The sequence below is a fragment of the Sardina pilchardus genome, chromosome 2 (genome assembly GCF_963854185.1).
Source record: "Sardina pilchardus chromosome 2, fSarPil1.1, whole genome shotgun sequence".
NCBI lineage: Eukaryota > Metazoa > Chordata > Actinopteri > Clupeiformes > Clupeidae > Sardina > Sardina pilchardus.
Genome location: NC_084995.1, coordinates 5,722,473 through 5,744,975, shown reverse-complemented (window position 1 = coordinate 5,744,975; position 22,503 = coordinate 5,722,473). Strand labels below are relative to the sequence as shown.

Below are 22,503 nucleotides of genomic sequence, written 5' to 3'. Positions count from 1 at the left end.
TTTTTGCCATAACTTAGAAATCATTAGCTAAGTAAACCAATCAAACCTGGTTATCATTGTTAACATAGTTAACATTTTAACATATCTTTTAGAAAACATCTCTTAGAAAGCAAAGTTCCAACTCAGTCTGGGTGATATAGGTCGGTGAAGACCATTTTCGGTGAATTTCTGCCCTTCCTATGAGTTGCAGCGTTCATCTCGTGCTAATCTGGTGCCAAGATAACGCAAGTCAACGGTAACATCCAGCCTGCCACTGAAAACACTCCACAGAACACCCGAAACAAATACATTTTAACGTCAGACTATCGATGCACATGCCTAGTGTTGATAGAACCATGTTAGAAATAAAACGAACCTGGCATCGCATTGCAATAGCCTACTTTGTTCCCTGTATGGCAGTGGCGGATTGATATTGAGAAACTAGTCCCTCAAAATGTAATAAATCATTGAGTTGCCAGGTTAGTTTTATTTCTAAAATTATTCTATCAACACGGACATGTATATCGATAGTCCGACGATTTAATTGACTTGTCTCGGGTGTGCGGTGGAGTGAGTAAGACTGTTGTTGATGTCAGACTGATGTTACCGTAGAAATGTGTTAGCTCAAAACCAGCGTTAGCAAAGGGGGACGCTGCAACTGAAGGAAGGGGCTAAACGCGATAAAAACGGTCTCCACCGACCTATATCACCTCGGTAAAGTTGGAAATGAGGTCCTATGTCCAAAATTCCGAACTATTCCTTTAAGCTTTAAACTGTCTACCTTCACACTATTAAACTATGCAACCACCATGTTTACCCTAGCTACACCTTAGTAACCATATCTACATTATCTATCTATATATTTTTGCATTTTCATGCACTGGTAATTCCTGGGAATTGCATTTCTAGTTGTATATTTGTGTTGACTATCAGTTGTGCACCAATTGCCCCTTGGGGACATTAAAGATAATCTAATCTAATCTAATTTGAGTGTAGAAGTGTAGGAAATATTAAATGAATGCATGTTGGTTTAATGTACATTACAGACATACAGTATATATTTAATTCTCATGATTCCTGATGTCCTACTTATCCCAGTCGTGTTCTTCTGTTTCCCTGTGTTTCGCATTTCAGTTATTTATTGGAGACCAACACTGTTTTGCTCTGGCTGCATTGCCTTACTTTTGCATGTCTGTATTAAACCTCAACTAACAAAAACTGAAAGGGGTATTTGTTGAGATCTGACTTGACATTATTGCAGGAGAAGCCACTGAGACCTCACAGGAAGAGCCAGGAGACAGCAGCCAACCCAGTCTGCCTCCCGAAGCTGCCTCTGACGATCTGCATGCACTTTGGGATGCAGTTGCCAAGAAGAGGCGCATGAGCCGTGAGCCCACTCTTGATTCCATCCCTGAGGAAGAAGGCAAAGAAAAACGCAAAGAGGACGGTGTAACCAAAGATGAAGCAAAGCCTGAGGAACTACAGTTAACCCCAGAACCCAGCCTTCATATCAGCACTGATGATGACCCTGTTAGTGGCACACCTTCACTTGTGGACCTCACAAAGACAAGCATATCTACTACTACTACTACTACTACTCATCAAACTGAGATCATCTCCTCTGAGAAAGTCTGTGAGATCAAGATAGAAGAGCAACAGACATCAGGAGAGACCACTGTTTTAGACATAGACAATGAGAATGAACCAGAGCTGCTTGAGGCTGCTGTCAAAATCCAGGCTGCGTTCAAGGGATATAAGGCACGAAAGGACATGCGACCAATCTTCAAAGAGGTTTTCAAGGATCAGACCAAAGAGCCCAATAGTACCATTCATTTGGAATGTGTTACTGACAGCAAGCCAGACAAGGTTCGATGGCTTAAGGACAATGATCCGCTAGTTGATGGCAAACACCACCACATTGACATCTATAATGATGGCACCTGTTCACTTGTGGTCACTGCTGCCACCACAAAAGACACAGGTGTGTATGCTTGTGAAGTCACTAATAAGTTTGGGGTGGCCACACACAGTGCCAAAGTGACAGTGGGCTCTCTCCGAGAGTCATCAGGACGCCGACCCCTGACACTGACTTATGGCTATAGTGCTGATAGTGAGCCTGAGAGCTCATCAGGAAGTGAGATGGATGAGTCACTACGACAGGCCAGCAAGCGTCTGAGGCGGCTCCTGCGCACCCGCCTACCACCAAATGTTGAGGAAGAGTCATTTATAAGTGCCGATGAGGGTGAGCTGCAGCCGCCCGACCCTCATTCTTACCGTGAGGATGACCGCTATATTTACATTCGCTTTGATACTCGAGCTGAAGCAGAAGTGGCATCACAACGTTTCCAGGAAATGTTCACAGCACAAGGGGTTCCAGTGGAAACAACCATTTTGGAGGCCAAACCCCCGCAAAAGGTAGAGCTGCGCATCATGAAGATGGGTTATGTTCAAGATGGATCTCAGACACCAACCCAAGATCGCCAGCCACCTGCATTCATGACAGGGGCCCCTGGTATGGATATTCATTCTATTTAAAGTGTCACTGCATTGTTGATACCAGGAACTCCTCTCTTTTTGGACTGTTGCCTCATTATGCAAGCATGAAAGCATGAATCAAAGCTTGATAATTTATTACATAAGAAGCACATATTATTTTGGTCCCATGCATGCCATTATTGATGTGTACTGCTCTGCCATGTTAATAGATGCCATTAATCTTTTGTGCCTCGACCCTGCATTATTTATTTGTGATTGCATAAGCCTCAAAGGTATAGCACACATAATTTACTATTAAACAGAGGGGTTTGAAACACAGTTTATATGGTCTCTGTAGGCTAAAAAAGAACAAAAGATGAAAGTACGTGTGGAAACATGGCTTACTGTTTTCAAAAAAGACCTTTGACTCATAGATACTGGAAAACTAGTAACTGCCAATAGCCTACTGTACTTTCTAAATTAAATGTTTAATAGTGTACTCTTGACCTTTGATTGTCATAGCGGCTCCAGTTTTCCTGACTGAGCTCCACAGTCAGGATGTGCCAGACGGTTACCCAGTGAGTTTTGACTGTGTAGTGATTGGTAAGCCACCACCCACGGTTCGCTGGTTCAAGGATGGGAAGCTGCTGGAGGAGAATGATCACTACATGATCAATGAAGACCAGGAGGGCTGTCACCAGCTCATCATCACATCAGTGTTACCCTCTGACATGGGTGTATACCGCTGTATGGCAGAGAATGACAGTGGCATGGCCTCCACAAAGGCTGAACTTAGGGTGGACTGTAAGTATGCTCAACAGGTTTCTTACACTCATTTGGTTGTTTGTGTTTTTTGTTTTAACAAAAAAAAAAACACTTTGTTTACTGTAAAATATTGTGTCTTGTCTTCTGTCTTCAGTGTCTTGCAGCTCTGACTATGACACAGCTGCTGATGCCACAGAAACCTCTTCTTATGTCAGTGCAAAGGGTTATGTTTCACGGTGAGGTGTTCTGTTTCATTACACTAAATAATGTGAATAACAATAGTATGCAAAACCTAGGCGAATCAAACTACCCACTCTTAAAATGAATGTGTTAGAATCAAACAACACAAAATGTGTTTTCTCTATCTGGACACAGAGATGCAATGATGCAAGTTGTGTTGTTTTCAGTGTAAGTCGTGTTGTTATTTTCACCACTTACTGTGTAACATAGCAAAAACAATGTGTTGAAAACAACAGAATCTGTGTCTGTCTGGAGGCAGATATGTGTTGAAAACAATGTAAGTTGTGTTGCTTTCAACACATTTATTTTAGGGCATTATTTGACAAATATAATTCATTATTGACAGTTATACTTTATTTTTGAGCAGGACTGAAACTGAGGCTTTTGAGTCAGTTGCTGAAGAGGAGCAGCTTCCACAAGTTCTGGATGAGTTGCATGATGTCCATGTCAGCCCTGGTGCACCCATAGCTAAAATGCAGGTCAAGGTCAAAGGTTGGTTCTAAATGAAAGTCTGTTTCCAAATCCGGTTTTAACATTTAACATAAAGGCTTTTTTGTTGGTGTTGATGTTCTGCACTTACTTTGTTGTCATGCCAAGGAATGGAACTAAATACTTCATCAGTTGTTTCTCTTGGATTTTACAGGGTACCCTAGGCCAAGACTTTACTGGTTTAAAGACGGGTGTCCTCTACGGCCTTCAAGCAGAATTATTTTGTCCACTGAAAGGGATCTGCACAGTCTAGAGGTCCTAGAGGTTACACGTGAAGACACGGGAGAGTACTCTGCCTACATCAGCAATTCAGCAGGCTCAGCTTACTCCTCTGCTAGGATGATTGTTATGGGTAGAGTGTCTAAGACTTTTCTTTCAGGAAATATGTATACTATACCATATCTAATTGTGACACAAAACTGATGAAGTATTTGTATCTATCTGCTCATTTGTTGTTTATAGGACCTGGAGAATGTTTACCAGAGGATAAAAGAGCCAAAGGTAGAGATGTAATTTAAAAAAAAAAACCCTACAGTGTGCTTGTTGTCGGTCTAAAGCAAGGGTGTAATTATTTAGATGCTATTTAAACAGGGACTTAATAGATATGAGTCATTCCATGTGAAATCAGACAAAATCCAGGAAAATGGTTGCAGCACCGACTCTGAATTTCCTCAAAGTTTGTCTACACAATCTTTAGTTCCATAACTAAAACCTGTAAAATATTTTTGTTCTATTATATTGTTTTCATCATCTTTTTGCCCTTGATTTTCACACTCCCTAGAAGGCCTTATCTAGGAGGCCATGTTTGGACATTCATATCTTTAAAACGATTAATATTCCTAGCCTTACTAAACTTAGAATGGAAGATAAACATGTTCTCAGTAAGATTCAACCATTAACAGTTTGTATCACAGTCTCAGTGGAAGTATAGAAGTCTCGTTTATGAAAAAACATGCAAAAAAAGTGATATTGAGGGTCTCAAAACTTTTTATTTTTTTTATTGGGACACACATGCCATCAATGAGTATTTTCTCTACAAATATAATCCTTTGTTAATGTTGTCCCAAAACGTGAAGTCTCCAAACCAAATGCCCATGACAATTATAATGCCCATGACAGAAGATAAAACAAGGCGTGTTTGTATTTTTGTGTCATTTTCATGCAGCTGAAATGCTATGTGGGGTAGGTAGTAGGACCATGAAAATCTATGTGGAAATGACTAATTATGTGGACATTTAGTATGTAAAGTACCAATATTGTACCGAGTCACATTCACGGAATAAATGCATGTAGTTAAAAGTGTGTGAAACACAACATAGCATTTTGCTCCTTTTTAAAGGTATTGATAGATAGGCTACTTGAATTGAAAGGAATGGCTATATTTTACTTCTCATATTACAAATATAATATGAAATTCCCAATACCTTAAAGGGATATTGTGTAGGATTTAGAACATTTCATTGTGAAATTCTCCCATCTAGCGGTTACAGATTATATCGCAGCCTGTAGAAACTACGGAAGCCATTGCACAACAAAAACATAATGCCTAATTCACACCAAAGATCTGCGACGAGACGAAACTGTTGCGGAGTTGTGAATTAAATGCAATTGATTAAACGTTGCACATCGTTGCACATCGTTGCACAAGCCGTTGAAAAGCATTCATTAGTGGTTGCAAGGTTTTAGAACAGCTCATCTCGTCGTGAATCTACCAAGACAATGGCCCTACTTCCAGTCTCCTAGTCAAAACAGAATTTTTTCGTTGCTTGTGCCAAGGACTTGGAATTGTTGCAAACTAACCTGAAATAACATAAAACAGAAACTCCTCTATGTCATTGCTTGTGTGTGATACAAATAAAGCACACTTTCGGACTCAATAAACAATTTCATTTAGCCTGTTAACCGACCTGGCTAGCTAACGTTTGCACCGTAATGGGAAGTGATGTTCGCTGGCTAGCGGTTTTGTACACACAACCTTACAAGCTGTTTGCAGCTCCTCGAGTCACGGTAAAATGTCATGTTTGGTACATAGCTAATTTAGATACACTTAGGGCCGTTTCATAGTCTACGCAAGGAACGCAAACGCGAACGAAAACCCCAACGCAAGGCCACGCAAGGACGCCATGATGCGTCCTTGCATCGCAAAGTGTGTTGTAGGAATTTTCCTGACGCGACGCAACGACGCGTGTATTACCGTGCGTATCCGATGGGGGCGATAATGAAAGCAACGTACTTGTGTCAATCCCATTTATCAATTCACCAAAGAAGTGTGGTTAAGCGACATGGCGGCAATAGACGAGGAATGTCTGTGTGCAAACAGGCATCTGTACGACGCATCTAGCCCGCTGCACTCCGATACCAATGCGTTGGCGTTGTCAGGTTTTTTTTACACGCCGACCTGACTCTGCTACCCCCCAGCGGATGAGCGACGTATTGCATTTGGACGGATCAAGCGCAGCAAACAACGCATGTTCAAGTTGCAGTGAAAATACTCGCGTGAGCAAGAGTTCCTTGGAACACTTGCGTACCTTGCGTTGACTATGAACCAGGCCTAACGGTGCGGTCACATGCTTGCGTCTGCCAACGTTCGTCCGTTGTTTTCCCATTTACTTTACATTGGCTGGACTTCACTTGATGCCGCACTGAATTGTGGGTCCGGTGCGTTGCCTGGGATACGTTGCCTCCGTTAAAAAGTTGAGAAATTTTCAACTTTTGACGGATCGCACAAGCACCAGCCAATGAAATTCAGTTTATGCAAATGTTCAAACACTGACAAACCAATCAGTACGCGTTTATGGAAATATGCTGCCGTTGATGAAAATGATACTGTACATACGTTGGCGGACGCAAGTGTGTGACTGCACCGTTATGATGTGGGTACTTGCGTTTCTTTACGAATCTGCAGTCAAGTGACACAGAGCTAAATCGAACCGAGTAGAGTCGGACTAGTTTGGGAGTGGAAAAGGGGCTTTGCACTAAACTAAAGGGCATTGCTGAGACAGTGACAGATCACGATCAAAGTTATTTTATTTGTTTCATTGGAAAATACAATTTCAGAGTTGGAATGTTAGATACATGTGGCTTGAAGAAAACGGGTTCATAACTTACATCGCTGAATGTATTTCGCATAATGCTGCTAGCGGCCACCCGTATTTCCATATGGTGCACGTAAATGCAGGGTCGGGTCTGAGCTGGGTCTGAGCATAGACCTAAATGAAATGGACAAACAGACTCCGTTGTGAATATGAATATTTAAATGAGGACTTCTGAGCCAATAGGAATGCTTCGAATTGTTGGTAGTGGTAATTAAACATGAATGAGGTCACATTTATGAATGGGAAATGTTAATTTTGGTAACAAACCATTGGAAATCTTACACAATGTCCCTTTAAAAATGCCTGGATGAGGTTTTTTCCTTTGTATCTCCAATTCTTGGGAGTTTTTCCTCGACCCTGTTACTCATAGGTCCTCTCTGAATGTTTAACACTCTGTAAAGCGCCATGAGACGTGTAATTAAATTAAAAATTAAATTAGAATGAAATTATGAGTTGATCTTGCACCCTAGACAATTTGGGGAGGCTGGGGAACATATTTGTCAAGATGTGAATGCCCAAACATGGCAGGTATTTTTCATGCTGTAAAAAGGAAAGAATTTCAAGGTCTGAAAACTATATGAAGACAGATGATTTGCACAGAAATAGTTCACAGTCCTTGGTTTTAGGACCTGTTGATGATATACAGTAGACAAAGTTTGAACAAAATCTGAGACGGTGTAGCAACAACCTTATCTGATTTGACATTTAATTACTGGTAACACTTTACATTACAGATCGCTAATAAGGTAGTAATTGTATGGTAATTTCTATGTTATTTCATGGTAACAATCCCTTGTTACCACTTATTACAAGTAATTTCCATGCAGTTTCTAGTGCAATTACTCTGCAGTTTCTAGGTAATAGCGATGCAAACAGCATTAATTAAGGTGGTAACCGAATTACTCATATTGAAGGGATTATTCCAAATTATTATTCTCAATTAATACATAATATAGATGTGAGTAATTGATTGAATTGATTAATTATCAGTATCAATAGTGCACAGTATGCTATGTAATGTATATTCCTACATATTATGGACACATTCATTAGAAGAATACCAATTAATTTGCATAAAGCAGCATATCTGTGTTCAAGTTGTTTTTTCCCCCCAAGTGTGTCTAATGACATGTGATTGGTGTAGTGAAGGATTAACTATGTAAATGTTTAAAAATGCATAGTTATGTGATTTTTACTGAACTATGCATTGAAGTTAGTCACAAGGCAAATTGTGACAGCTGCTTTTTCATTATTCCTTTCAAAGATTCAAAAGAACCACTACTGCCTCCACGATTCCTGGAAAGGTTCAATAACAGGAATGTGAAGCAGGGTGCAAGCATTACTCTGTCTGTAAAAGTCGAAGGTACATATTGTTTTACTTTTTACTTATTTTATTTCATTCCCCCAGTTTTCCCTACACTCCACCCAAAGTTTTCAAGATATCGACTCTATAACTCTTGTATATCACAGGTCCATCCAAGATTGCTATTCGCTAGTGTCTTGATACAGCCTGCTTTTTTAAATTTAATTGAATTGACAATTTTTAATCAGTTATTTTCTCATTGAAACTGAATGGAAATAAATCTGTGTGCTGGTAGGTTGTGGGTCAGCAACTAAGCCATGACAAGGAGGACTACAGATATGTCAGCCTAATTTGAATATTGACCAATTGATATTATTAAAGGAACATGCTGACTTTATAGGGACTTTAGCTTATTAACCGCATTCCCCAGAGTTAACTAAGTCGATACATACCCTTCTCATCTCCAGCCTAGTTTAGCATCGATTTCTTGAAGTGGACGGTTCCAATAGCCTACACCTCCCAATAGTGACAAAAGAACTCCGTTTTCCTATTTATATGCTTTGATTTGTAATGTTACAATGTGTACAAATAACAATGCCAAATAAGACAGACGTTTTGTAAGCATATAGGGGGGAATTCTCCTATGCGTGTAAGGGTGCGTAAGTCCAAAAAAACGCACAACTATACGCGCATTTCCCTCTAAGTGAATTCTGCCATCCACTTAAACCGGCCATTTACGCATGGTAGAGAGAGTTGCGCGTTTTGGGTGGAGCAACCCCAAAATCTGGCCGTTTCTATACAACTCTTGCGCGCATTCTGCCATGGCTTAAAGGGATATTCCGCCATTTTTGGAAATACGCTCATTTCCCACGTCCCCTCGAGCAAAACAATCGATATTTACCTTGTTCCCGTTCATCCAGCCATTCTGTGAGTCTGGCGATACAACTTTTAGCTTCAGCCTAGCATAGATCATTGAATCGGATTAGACCATTAGCTTCTCGCCTGCTAGCTTCATGTTTAAAAGTGACTAAGATTTCTGGTAATTTTCCCATTTAAAACGTGTCTCCTCTCAAGTTAGAAAGTGCAATAACACCAACTGAAAATGAAACCTGGCGTTTTTCTAGGCTGATTTGACATGGAACTACACTCTCATCTGGCGTAATAATCAAGGCAACTTGCAAACTACTGGCACTACTACTGCTTGTTGTCTATGGGGACTATTTTCAGATGCTGCGTACGATATCACTGCGCCTATGGTATGTTTGCAAGTTGCCTTGATTATTACGCCAGATGAGAGTGTAGTTCCATGTCAAATCAGCCTAGAAAAACGCCAGGTTTAATTTTCAGTTGGTCTTATTGCACTTTCTAACTTGAGAGGAGACACGTTTTAAATGGGAAAATTACCAGAAATCTTTGTCACTTTTAAACATGAAGCTAGCAGGCGAGAAGCTAATGGTCTAATCCGATTCAATGATCTATGCTAGGCTGAAGCTAAAAGTTGTATCGCCAGACTCAAAGAATGGCTGGATGAACGGGAACAAGGTAAATATCGATTGTTTTGCTTGAGGGGACGTGGGAAATGAGCATATTTCCAAAAATGGCGGAATATCCCTTTAAGCACTTTTCCAGCTACACACTCTGGAGGGCTGGAATAAGGTCGAGCGCCACTACAAGGTGAAACAGCATATTGCTCGTGTCGGCAGAAGGCCTAGTTCTAAATAGATGTAGGCAACACGGAATTTACAAATTTACATTACAGTATCAAATGTGATGCTTATACGCTGATACAGCTTCATGTTTTCCGCATTACAGTGTCACACGGTGGCATATTTCGCGCCATTACCTTCACTGGCTTCATAGGCTACATTGTTAAAGTGTGACTGTAAAATATGTTTTTTGAGCTGTTGATTGATTGAAATTACTCATAAGTGGTGACCTACACTATTACCAGGATTAATATTGACAAAGATCGTGTTTCCCGAGAAAAGTAAAATTTCGTATGATTTTGTATTGGAGATATAGCTCTCTGCGCCCTCTACAGGTTGAAACATGCCATGGCATTTTGGTCCAAAATGCTATTGGAATGCTGACGTAGTCCTGCACTGATTAGCCTACCTGTGATAAGCCAGCACTCATTCCCAGATTGACACGAAATCACCATGGTTGATTGGCTGCAGCAGTGCTGCACTACCTTCTAAATTTCAGAACATCCTGCCCATTTTGAAAGCCTTTTTCAGAAATGTGAAGTGGGTGGAGTTATGGGGTGAAGTTACACTTTAAATAGTGAAAATCCCGTTATAATCACCCACTTTCAGTATTGGAGTTTACCGATTATGCATCTTCAGTTTTAACTTGACCAGAGCTCATAATCCCATAGCATACTTCGTTTGAATCTGTCCGTTTCTTTCCAACTTCACCGAAGTCATCCATACATTTGCACAGGCGTCTGCACTATAGTGGAGCAGCATAGTTATATAGTTATTATAGTTATTATAGTTTATAGTTTATTCTCTCGTCTTTTAATTCGTTTGTAATGGAGATTGAACTCTTTATGCCAGTCTCTCTACTGTGCTCGAAGCCGCAGATGTCAGTCTACATATGTCTTAGATAAATTGACATTATGCGTGGCAGCTGCCAGCGAATTATAAATCTACACACCTATAGCACGTCTTGACTCTTTATAAACAAACTTCAGAGCAAAAGTAAAATTTTGTGAAGTAATTTCTTTGTTAAGCTATGTGATGACACACCATTTTACTTTAGGCAGTTCTTTATTCAGTTCACCTTGCTTGCATACGTTTTCAAAATCAAAGACTGGTTGGTGTTCTTTCTGGATTTAAATGCCATTCAGAAGGTCAATGAGAAAGTCCACGTTCCACGTTTTCATATCAACCTAAATTAAAGAGACCCGATGCACGTAAAACATAGGTGCGCAACAGAAACGCGTAAAAAAAAGCTTTCGCGCTATTTATGCGCGAAGGGGAGAATTCCCCCCATACAGACTTGGAACTATGTTCACATTCAGGCGAAGCACTGCTACTTGGTTGGAGTGATTTGCACGCAGCACCTGAAGAGCTCCAGTGTTACTGATTCAAACCTCAAAGTGCTTTGCAAATCACTTCGCCCAAGTAGCAGTGCTGAATGTGATGAAGTTATCTCCAGTGTACCACTGTTATGTATATCTACCACGTCTTTTCATCTTGCTAATCCTCTCTATTCTCAAGGCTCCCCCTCTCCAATGGTCTCTTGGCTGAAAGAGGAGTCTGGAGAAGATGTGCTTTGGATCAAGCCAGACACTAAGGGTTACAAGGTGGCTAGCTCAGGCTTGCAGCACAACCTGATCCTAATGGATGTTGGAAAAGAGTACACTGGAACCTACACTTGCATTGCCACCAACAGGGCTGGTCAATCTGTCTGTACCGCCCACCTGGAGGTGGAGGAAGGTGTGTATTGGGAATGAGTTCAGTTGATAGTAAGCTGTGTATTCATTGGGGGCCTAGCAGCAAAGATGCAAGAACTCATTGTTTTTGTTATTTTCTTATTATTGGGGCCAAGCAACAAAGCTGCAAGACACCCACTGTGTTTGTACCTTTTCCTATTATTATTATTATTATTCTCCTCTGGAAGTCTATGGCAGCCCATAGAATCATAGTCAGTAAAAAGTTGTGAAATTTGGCACATTGATTTAGGACAGTTCCATAATCCATTTCACCAAATTTCAGGTCTGAACCACAAACACTCTATCACCACCAATGGGTTAAAGTTAACATTGCATCCTTGCAATTAACTTTTGAACTGTATATACCCGATTTTGAATATTGCGATATATTTGGAATTCTTGGATGAGGCCGAACTCAACACACCCCATGACGTCTATATCCGCCATGTTGGACTTTACACCATATTGGATTTCATCAAAGACACTTAACACCAGAAGCGCCAAGCGCCGGTCATTTGACCGCTGACGCGTATTACTAGAAGCGCCGTGTAGGTTTGACCTAGATTTACCTAGAACTGCCGGGCTGCGGACTTTTGACCGCAGTGATTACAATAAAAAATAAATCTTTTCACTCGATTAAATTCCAGGACCCTACATTCACGACTTTTCCTAAATACGCGTGTTTTATCACCCAGAATTTTTACATGATCAAAAGCACACCGGTACAAGCTAGTTTAGAGCTATTTTGCGCTCACTTATGTGACAACACTATGTTGTCTCACGTTGTCCAGGCTGCTATTCTCTTTTCTCACAGCAGATGTCGCAAGGGTTTCCTGTCAGTCAGGCATGAGAATAATATTTTACCATAAAACATATAGTTTATTAGGGGTGTAAAAAATAACCGATACGTATCGGTAATCATTCGGGACGTTAACAACGCGAGTGCATCGGTAGGCAAACCCCTGGATCGGTTTAAATGTACTATGAATCGATAGATAAATCGATTTTAAAATGACGAATCGGAAAACTAACGTTACAAGTTATGATAGGCTACTTTCAAAATCGTAATGACCAACCGTGATTTGCTAACACACCAGAGCGCCTAGCCTTCTCCAACGAGGGTAGGCTAAGTAGCGTCATTGCTAGACAGTGGCAGCAACAAACTAGTTGTCAAGTTTAGTGAAACGCAGATAACACTGACGTGAACGCGTGTTGCAGTATCCTGAACGAAGACATTCAGTCGTAAGCACAAGCCTCAAAACTAGCTTCATAGGCTACAACAAACACCCCTTGCCATCCTCCTGCATTCCCCTTTCCCCGTGTCTCCCCAAATGCTTCGGTGCAGTAGGCCTATGGAAAATAAAATGAGATTAAGAACTATATTGCATTTTGGGGCCTATTACTGCATCGTATCGAATCGTATCGCATCGTATCGAATCGCACTGAATCGTTCTGTATTAAACCGCATCGTCTGTGAATCGTATCGTAGCTTTATGAATCGATACGAATCGAATCGTCTTAAAAGGGAGAGATTCACACCCCTATAGTTTATATATGTGCAATAGGCCTATGTATTATATATGTGATTTATTTTAATAACTATTTTTCATTTACATGGCATAGTCTATGGAGGCGATTTACAGTGGTAAAATGCAAGTTTGTTTTGAACGTTGCAACGTTGTTCTATTAGGCAGGCCTACGTGTGTAAAAAATATTTTCAGCTGAAATTCGTCGTAGCCTATTTATGTACGTAGGGTGCGTATGCCTACGTACATTCATAGTTGTATATATTATCTTCTTCTTGTAGACTGTATTTTAAAGCTCAGACTAATGTATAAGCATTTTCTTACGTATACTGGAGTTACGTCGCGTCAAACACCTATTTTCAGTATTATGGAGTACACAACGATAAGTGGTGCAACGTTAACTCCCTCGACTAATACGCTGGAGACCCGGGTTCACATCTTGGTAGAGTGACATGTTGACTGTTTTTCAACGTCGACGAACAATTATTTTTTGTTAATGGTTTTTAATAACAAACTATCTGAAAAAATGAATCACAATACTGTTTACCATTAACGAAAAATAATTTCGCCAGCCAATAATTTTCTAAGCCAAATTGAGCCGCCATCTGACAAACTTTGGCTAAGCCAGTTAGACTTTTTGCATCTAAAAATAATTAGGCTATATAATAGAGACACACGCGAAAAATAAACGATATAAAAATAAGCCTAGAAGTGAAGCACAGAGGTGAATTTGGGGAGTGAATTAGAACTAGCCACCCATTCATTTTAGAGCTTAGATTATCTGCCCATACCTGAACTAAGGGCCGGTGATCTCGAGATCCAACAACACCGGTGTTGGGTCGTCATTTTTCATCCTTCCCCTCTCGTCGGGTCAGGCTCCTAATCACAGAATGCCTCCGTTTTAAATTAGCCTATAAATAACATTTCTAAGAAGCATACAAAATGTAAAAATGAAATATAAAAAATGAAATACTATGAAAAAGTTTAAAGTCAAGTTTGCTTAAGGTTTGTTCAAGAAATCTTCCAGAGTTTTTACCTCAAACAACACAAATCAACACAAATAGGAACCTAAATGATCAGATAACTCAAACGTGCTGTATGTCATAATGAAACAACCACAGATTATCAACAACACGGTCTGACACGAATGACACATGGCTTAGTGCAAACTGAATTTATGACCAAACGATTCGTTTCGTGCACGAAGCGCCATCTAGCTATCATTATGTGTAAGTAACAGCCTCCCAGTCTAAGGACTCAGCGGTCTTTTGACCGCCTCAGCCGCGCTTTAAGTAGTTCATACCAGCATGGCACTTGTGGTAGGTCGTCAAAGCGGTCAAATGATCGGGGCGCGGTGCTTCTAGGTATAAGGGGGTCAGAACGGCGCTTCGTGTTAAAAGTCTTCACAGGTCACAAATTTCACTTGGCAAAGATGATCTTCAGACCATGCCTTATACACATTTTACTTTCTGGAGCCATTTTCGAAAGCATTCAACCGTGACAGCCAATCAAAATCGATGGTGAAGCTTCCAAACAGGAAGTGAACTCATATCTCGGCAAGCTTCATGTATCAAAACCAATCTCAATATTTGGACTCAATATTCAGCCTCCAATTAGGAGGAGGCTCAATACATTAGGTGACATTTCACCTAAAGGTTGTGCTGTAATTAGCTAAATTACATTTAAGCAATAAGCCCCGAGAGGCCGTGCGTTATACTGTATAATCGAACAGCTAAGGGGCGTTGTTAGGCACGATGCGAAGCGGAGTGCCTAAAACCCCCTTAGCTGTTCGATTATACAGTATAACGCACGGACTCAGGTGGCTTTTTGCTTTTCTACCACGTAGATCTAGCAAGATTTCATGAAACAATGGCACAGCAACGAAAAAGTAACGATGTATTCATAGATAATCATTCTTCCGCCAAGAAATATATTCCCTCCATATGAATGGTTGCCAAGCAACAACAAGACGCAGCCACTGCTAGTTTTGTGCTAGCGCATTACTATAGAACGAAATGCGGTCAAGGTGTGTGTTTATCGTGCTATATACAATGGCATCGAACGCGATTCAGCCAATCATAATCAAGGACCGGAACTATCCGTTTTAGAATTTGGCCTATAAGGGTTGATGTGTTTGAAAATTAAAACTTACTAGGGATGTCTGTTAATATTGTGGGAGGTCCTAATGCTGATGCATGTCAATTTGTAACATCAACATAATTGATTAGACCGCCATATTAGATTTTATCAAAGCTCTGGCCTACGGTGTGGCTCAGGGACTCTATAGCGCCACCTAGCTCGTTTTCTGTTGTGGTCGACACATGCATTCACAGATATTGGCCCAGATTTGGTGGACATGTGTGTTGTATTCATCTGAACAAGTTTTACATTTAAACTATATAGTGAATATTAAAATAATTTGAGTTATGATTATTTGATTATTGTGAATTTTGCACATCACATATTTTGAAACACTTCTCCTAGACGGTTTATCGAAATCATGTCGTATAAGCAAATGATCTTGAGGGCTCAAGAGGAATTGCGACCAGATTTTTGAATTTTCTAAGTATATTGAAATGGCGAAGGTTTGAATTATGGCGTCTTATTAAGAAACAGGAAGTTGGTGTTATAGGGAGAAAACTTCCACATGTAGCTGCCAAATTACATCCAATTTATAAAAAATGTGGAATGTGGAATTGCTTCTGCTTGTCAGAGACAGAGCTCTGGCTTAGGGCTCTATAGCGCCACCCAGCGCATTGTCTGTTGTGGTTGACGCATACATTCACGAAAATTAACCAAATTTGGTGGGCTCGTGTGTTATTGCTATTGCTAGTCAAAGACAGAGCTCTGGCCTCAGGTGTGGCTTAGGGGCTCTATAGGGCCACCTAGCTCATTGTCTGTTGTGGTTGACACGTACATTCACGAAAATGAACCACTTTGGTGGGCATGTGTATTATTGCTACCGCTAGTCAGGGATAGAGCTCTGGCCTAGGGTGTGGCTTAGGGACTCTATAGCGCCACCTAGCACGTTGTCTGTTATGGTTGACACATACATTTACGAAAATTAACTAAATTTGGTGGCCATGTGTGTTGCTCATGCACATGCTCACCAACACGCACATGGTGCTTTGTTAAATTTCCAAATGTCACAGGTCCGCACTGCAGGTGCTCGGGCCCATCATCGCCGCTTGCGGCTATGTTTTTTATATTGTTATCTTAAATAATTATTGTTACTTTTAGTATATTCCCACTGAGCAAAAAATGGTCCAAAATATGTCAAAAAGACGTGGTCGCCGAACTCCAGAAGACGTCCTCAGACTAGCCAGAATGAAAGTTTTTTTAAGATGTCTTTTCTGGACGTTCTATACATGTGTTGTTTTGGGTGTGATAAAGACGTCCTTAGAAGACGTTGGAAATACTTAATTGTTGGGCATCCAGAAGACGTCCTCAGAGTAGCCAGAATGAAAGTTTTTAAGACGTATGTCCTGGACATTGAATATATGTGCTATGCTGGGTGTCACATAGACGTCGTTAGAAGACGTCTGGAAGACTTCATTATTGAATATCCAGAAGATGTCCTCAGAGTACCCAGAATGCACATTTGACGACAATTAAAATAAAACTAGACAATGACAGGTGCACAAACTCTTATTTGCCGCGAGGTAAAGTCATCAAAGAAAAGAGAGTCATTTGCACATACTTTCGCAACATTTCATTTTAGCATGCCAAAAAAAGTTTCTTCCGATGGTATGCGAACCTGTGATCTCAGATTCCCAACCCGCTCACTCCTGCACTAGGCTACTCTATTTTGGCTGATGTCGTAATGGATAGGCTACTACTGATATCTCAATCACTATGTTGTGGTTGCTAGTTAAAGGTAAACAAACTAAAAGATCATATTTTTTTATTTTGCTTACAAATGGACGGTTTTACCAGTTTACTTAACAATGTATATGGGAATTTAGCACCACGTTTCCGTAAAAAAAAAAAAAAAAATTAAAAATCCAAACTTCAGAGATTTAGGACTTTAGGGATTTTTTTGAGCATGCACCGCTATATTCACATTATGACCTGGCAGAACGTCCATTTGCAACTAATTTCGGTTGTCTATAGACGTCCCGAACGAGATCGGACTGGACTATTTTCCCATTGTCATGTTTTAACTAATTCTGGCTGTGAAATAGACGTCTACATTATGACCTGGCAGAACGTCCATTTGCAACTAATTTCGGTTGTCTATAGACGTCCCGAACCGAGGCATGCTGGACTGTTGTCCCAATGTCATTTATGAACTATTTCTGGCGGTCAATTAGACATTCACATTATGACCTGGCAGAACGTCCATTTGCAACTAATTTCGGTTGTTTCGACGTCCCAAACGAGGTCGGACTGGACTATTTTCCCAGTGTCATGTATTAACTAATTCTGGCTGTGAAATAGACGTCTACATTATTACCTAGCAGAACGTCTATTTGCAACTAATTTTGGTTGTCTATAGACGTCCCGAACTGAGGCATGCTGGACTGTTGTCCCAATGTCATTTATTAACTAATGCTAGCTGTCAAATGGACGTCCAGATCATAGCCTGGACGGTCCGACATGATATCAACTTGTCTTGGACGTCCATAGATGTTGCTTGCTCAGTGGGTTTGTCCAAAAGCCCCTTTTCAGTGTATAACTAAAGCATAATTGTGACTTTTCAATAAACCACTTAATGCTTTTGGCAGGCCCATCAGCAGTGTGTATAAAAATGAAGTTAGAAAATGAATGATTGGAGTAATCTTATCATACTTAATGAAAAAATACTTATTTTGTAGTATCATCAGAGAAGAAGGATAAAATCACACCAGAGTGAGTATGAGAACAAAACAGTCAACAGCTCACAATTTGATTTATATTTTTTTATGAAAACAATATACATTTCAGGAGTGGTTCCTAAGTTATTATGAAGCAACATTAAATGTTTGCACATTTTCAAGGGTTCTTGGCATCACTATAAGTCCACCAGAAGAGGAGGCCAGCAAAGGTCAGTCTTTCAAACTCTGTAGTCTGAGGGATCTAATAATAGACACATTTCAAATACTTGCAGTTCTCATTTCTTTTTTGTTTAACTTAGCTGAAGAGAGCAAACTTGCCTATCTCGGTGGAGTGGGTACAGAAGAGTTCCTTCAGAAACTCACAACCCAGATTACTGAGATGGTATCTGCCAGAATAACTCAAGGTAAGTGGGAAGTGATTAGGGAGTTGCTTGTGAGTTATTCATGTCCAATTAATGTACTATGTACTATGTACTATTCTTAATTACTCAGTTAAGATATTGATTAATTATCAGTATGCAAACTCTGTCATTGATTAAATCATGGGAAATTTATTTCAATATAATATTACATTATAAATATATTGTCGGAGTTCATCTACAGTATCTGTCTTGTCTCTCCTCTTCCTCTATGTCAACACTGATGTGTGCAATCCTCATTAATTATCTTCATAAACAGCCTTTTCAGATTGTATGTGTAAGAAAGGTTCAAATATTTGTACCGTAAAAAGAAAATAAGTGCTTGTTTAAATGTAGACTGCAATTAATAGTTAATATCAAACATTTCAGTGTAATGTCTACATGTACTAGTGTCATCAGAAATAACCAGACATTCTCTAACTAAAAACTGAGCTTGTATTCACAAAGCATTTAATCTTACTGCTTAGAATATTCCTAAATCACACACAAAATTCAAACTGAAGGTTTTCTCTGCTTACTAAGGGAATGGCTAGAGAGATAGCAGTCTGTCCTTAATTTGCCTGTTCACTTTAGCCTAAAGATGCTTTTTGAATATCAAATTCATGAACAATGGTTGATTCATCATTTTTACCATGTCTATTGCAGCATATCAAGAACAGTGAATTGCATAGGATATCATGTACTGTTTAAACTACAGTGCTACAGTGTCTGTAAAACATACTAGAATGTCATGCAAAAGTTCATGATAGTGAACCACTGTCATGCAAAGGAGCAACTCGGGTGTTCTTGTGCTTTGTTGTCTGAGTGCATACAACACTGGCTCATTAATCCACAGAGAATGGGAATTTTTTTCACTGAATACTGCAATGGCACTTATAAATATATGAATAACCAGTTAACTTCTCTCCATCTCATCAGTCATCAATCCAAACATTGCCCATCCATACGTCCATATATCTTTCCATTCAGTCACATACTCATCCAATCGTTAATTTGTTATTCAGACAGCTTACAGAACCAGGAAGTGCTCCAGTGGATGAAATCTTGGCCCAAAGTGTCCAGTATGTATACACAGAGTTTTCGAATGTAGACTGTATGATGTGGACTTTCTTTTTGTTTGTGCTTTGTATTCAAACGTTTTTACAGTGCCTTAGCACTATCTTGATATTCACTACAGCATCAAGTACATAAATAGGTACAGTATTTGTCAGCAGTACTTCTTAAAGTACTTCTTCGATTACTAGTTGAAATGTGAAAGAATTACGGAGACTCTGAGATGAAAATCAAGAAAAAGATGACAGTAAAACGAGATGTAACGCTGGTGTTATGACCTCCGCATGGTGTTGCCACCTGCTACACATAGAAAATAAAGCACATTTCCAATGTTTTATCTATGCCCCTACTCCTGCAACTCCTTATGAACTACAAGTCACACTTCTCAAGTCCTCTCCAACCCCTACTTATTTTCCTTTGTCAGCGGCAAAGTGTGCCTACCTATATTTAGGTCCCAAAATTAACACCTGTATCAATGTTTTTATTTTTTCACTCTTGCCTTTGTATCATTTTTCGTCCTCATAAATACCTTATCTTAGACGCTATGTCTGGGCATTAATATCTTGAAAAGTATTACTCCTAGCTTGCCCATTAGTTTAATGCCCTAGATATGGACAAAAAGTGCAAAACTAGTGATAGAGAGGGCCAGACGTACTAATGCTTTTGCACCCACTTCATATGTTTTGCAACATGCACGTAAAAAGATGGCAAGGTGTGTACAAACAGGCGGCTCTGAGGTGAAAGCGCAGACTGCCTGTCACGGGAGCTGAGAATGTCAAATCGCGTTTTTCCGTCTCATGCATTTATAGGAGTGTCGGGAGAGTGTGTGTGTCGTAAAAAGATGGGAGGAGAATCATAAAATGCGCCTAATTAGGTATTCCCCTGTATGTACTAAAACTGCTCATGAAAGCACACGTCTATTTTGTGCCTAAATATTTCCGCCTTGTAAAAGCAGGTGTTAAGTTCGGTTTGCAGTTAAATGCGTCTATAAGAGAACATTTCAAAGACAACAGAATTGCTATTTAGAACACTGTTTTGCGTTTTGTACAATATCAAAAGCAACCTTAACTTTCGCTGGCCTTTTGAATGTCTTACTTTCACTTTCACGTCATCTACATAAACTTTCCTACTCGCTGCCCCAGCTGTGGAGCAACTGGCTGGGGCACCTGCATCATACACCGGTGACCCAGGTTCGATTCCCGCCCCATGGTCCTTTCCGGATCCCACCTACCACTCTCACTCCCATTCACTTCCTGTCACTCTCCACTGTCTCTGTCATTGAAGGCATAAAAAGCCCCCCCCAAAAAAACTTTCCTACTCGCTAGATTTGACCAGCTAGATCTTCCATAGTCTATGTGCACGAGTAGGCCTAGTTTGAGTAGAACTACTGCTCTTCATTATCTTCCTGCTTGTTGATATCATGCATTGTATTATTTCATGATCGCTAAGCGTTTGATTCCTTTTAATGTTCACATCAGGTAATTTCATTCAACTGCGCTTCAGATTGAAGTGGCGTCTAGTTGTCAACCTTCGTATATTGCAGCGGAAAGGGAGTGTAGAAAGGCACTGTTTTTTTTTTAAAAAAAAAAGATTATTTTTTGGGGCTTTTTATGCCTTTAATTGGACAGGACAGTAGAGAGTATGACAGGAAACGTAGGTTACAAATGTAACTATGGATCTGTGAGACGATCTGTGAGACTATCCTTGTCGCTCGGACCGCTCCTGAGGCGTTCAGGGATAGGAGACTGACCCGGGAGCATTCTCTGCTATTTATTAACGCAGGTCGTTCTGCTTCCGGAGGTCATGGACATGACTATTTTGACATATGGTCTCGGTGATAGGCAGAACGAAGGTGATCATTCCTTTTTGGACCGTAGTGACGGTCAGAGTGAGGTCGAAACAGATCAAGCAGGAGAGAGAGTAGGGATGGGACCCGGAAATCTGTTCAACTTTTAGAACAGCGCCGGGCTCGTCAATGGCACTTCTCGTTATAAACCGTCTCTGGTTTTGGTAACTTAGCAACAATAAACACTTATCGAAGCACCGAGAGGAGGAGGTTTTGGGCGCTCTGGCTGTAAAAAACGCATTTGGTGGACACAGCACCTAAATGAGTCATTACCGGTCGAACGGTGGTTTTTTTGGCCGCTCTAGTGGTCTGTAGCGGTAAAACCACACTTGCAACTTCAGGAGACACCGGGCACGCACCCATGCTCTACTCCAGGAAGTGTCATGTAAAGTCTCATGAAAAGGCACGGCAGACTGACCGATTGAGGTTGGGGCAATTCATAGCACCCTCTGCGAAACGCATAGCTCCCGCATAGCACCGGCAGAAACAAATCTCTGGCGCCGCCCCTGAACGTGGGAATAGCTCAGTTTATAGAAATTTTGTGAATAAAGTGTCAGTTATGTACCAAGTTTTCAAGTAGTTTATTGTTATGTAATCATAAATAATGAAATTATTTTGCTCAAGAGCCAGCTTAACTTTAAACAAAACATTTAATCTAGTAATAAAAAAGGTGGATTGTGTATCTTGTGGATAGAAACTGCCTTGGTATCTACCGGTAGAGGTCCGCATACTCTTATACTGTACCTTCAACCAGATGGTGGGAGGTGAAGAGATGAATAGTTGGTCACTCAGTCTTGACTGTGATGTTGCCAGTCAGGTACAGCGGTAGAAGTTGGTCAGTCAATGGTACTGTGGCAGCAGTTGGTCTATATTTCACCAAACCGAAGAAAGAGCAACCACTGTCTTGCTGACTTTGTGATCCTATATGGTGTGATCAGCTGCTGACTCTCTCCACTGCTGTGTCCCCTGTCATCCACTATCACTGCCTAATCTTAACTAATCTTGAGGTTCTCACGAGTTAAGTTTGCCCATAACCTTTTATTCTTTTCTGTACCAT

The 22,503-nt window shown here is 40.4% G+C and overlaps 2 protein-coding genes across 10 annotated transcripts in view; one reads left to right on the top strand and one right to left on the bottom strand.

Annotated features, from left to right (window-relative positions):
* atg9b (autophagy related 9B) overlaps positions 1-22,503 on the bottom strand; it is an 839,198-nt gene that overhangs the window by 408,094 nt on the left and 408,601 nt on the right. The window lies entirely within an intron of this gene.
* The window catches only part of obscnb (obscurin, cytoskeletal calmodulin and titin-interacting RhoGEF b), a 345,273-nt gene that overhangs the window by 248,775 nt on the left and 73,995 nt on the right, over positions 1-22,503 (top strand). For all 9 annotated transcript variants that reach the window (XM_062517333.1, XM_062517305.1, XM_062517313.1 and 6 more), the window contains 11 exons: positions 1,241-2,491; positions 2,977-3,258; positions 3,374-3,455; positions 3,827-3,951; positions 4,103-4,300; positions 4,411-4,449; positions 8,308-8,406; positions 11,571-11,789; positions 18,129-18,162; positions 18,291-18,337; positions 18,428-18,532. In XM_062517333.1, coding sequence (XP_062373317.1) covers positions 1,241-2,491; positions 2,977-3,258; positions 3,374-3,455; positions 3,827-3,951; positions 4,103-4,300; positions 4,411-4,449; positions 8,308-8,406; positions 11,571-11,789; positions 18,129-18,162; positions 18,291-18,337; positions 18,428-18,532 — 2,481 coding nt within the window. The remainder of the gene's footprint in view (positions 1-1,240; positions 2,492-2,976; positions 3,259-3,373; positions 3,456-3,826; positions 3,952-4,102; positions 4,301-4,410; positions 4,450-8,307; positions 8,407-11,570; positions 11,790-18,128; positions 18,163-18,290; positions 18,338-18,427; positions 18,533-22,503) is intronic.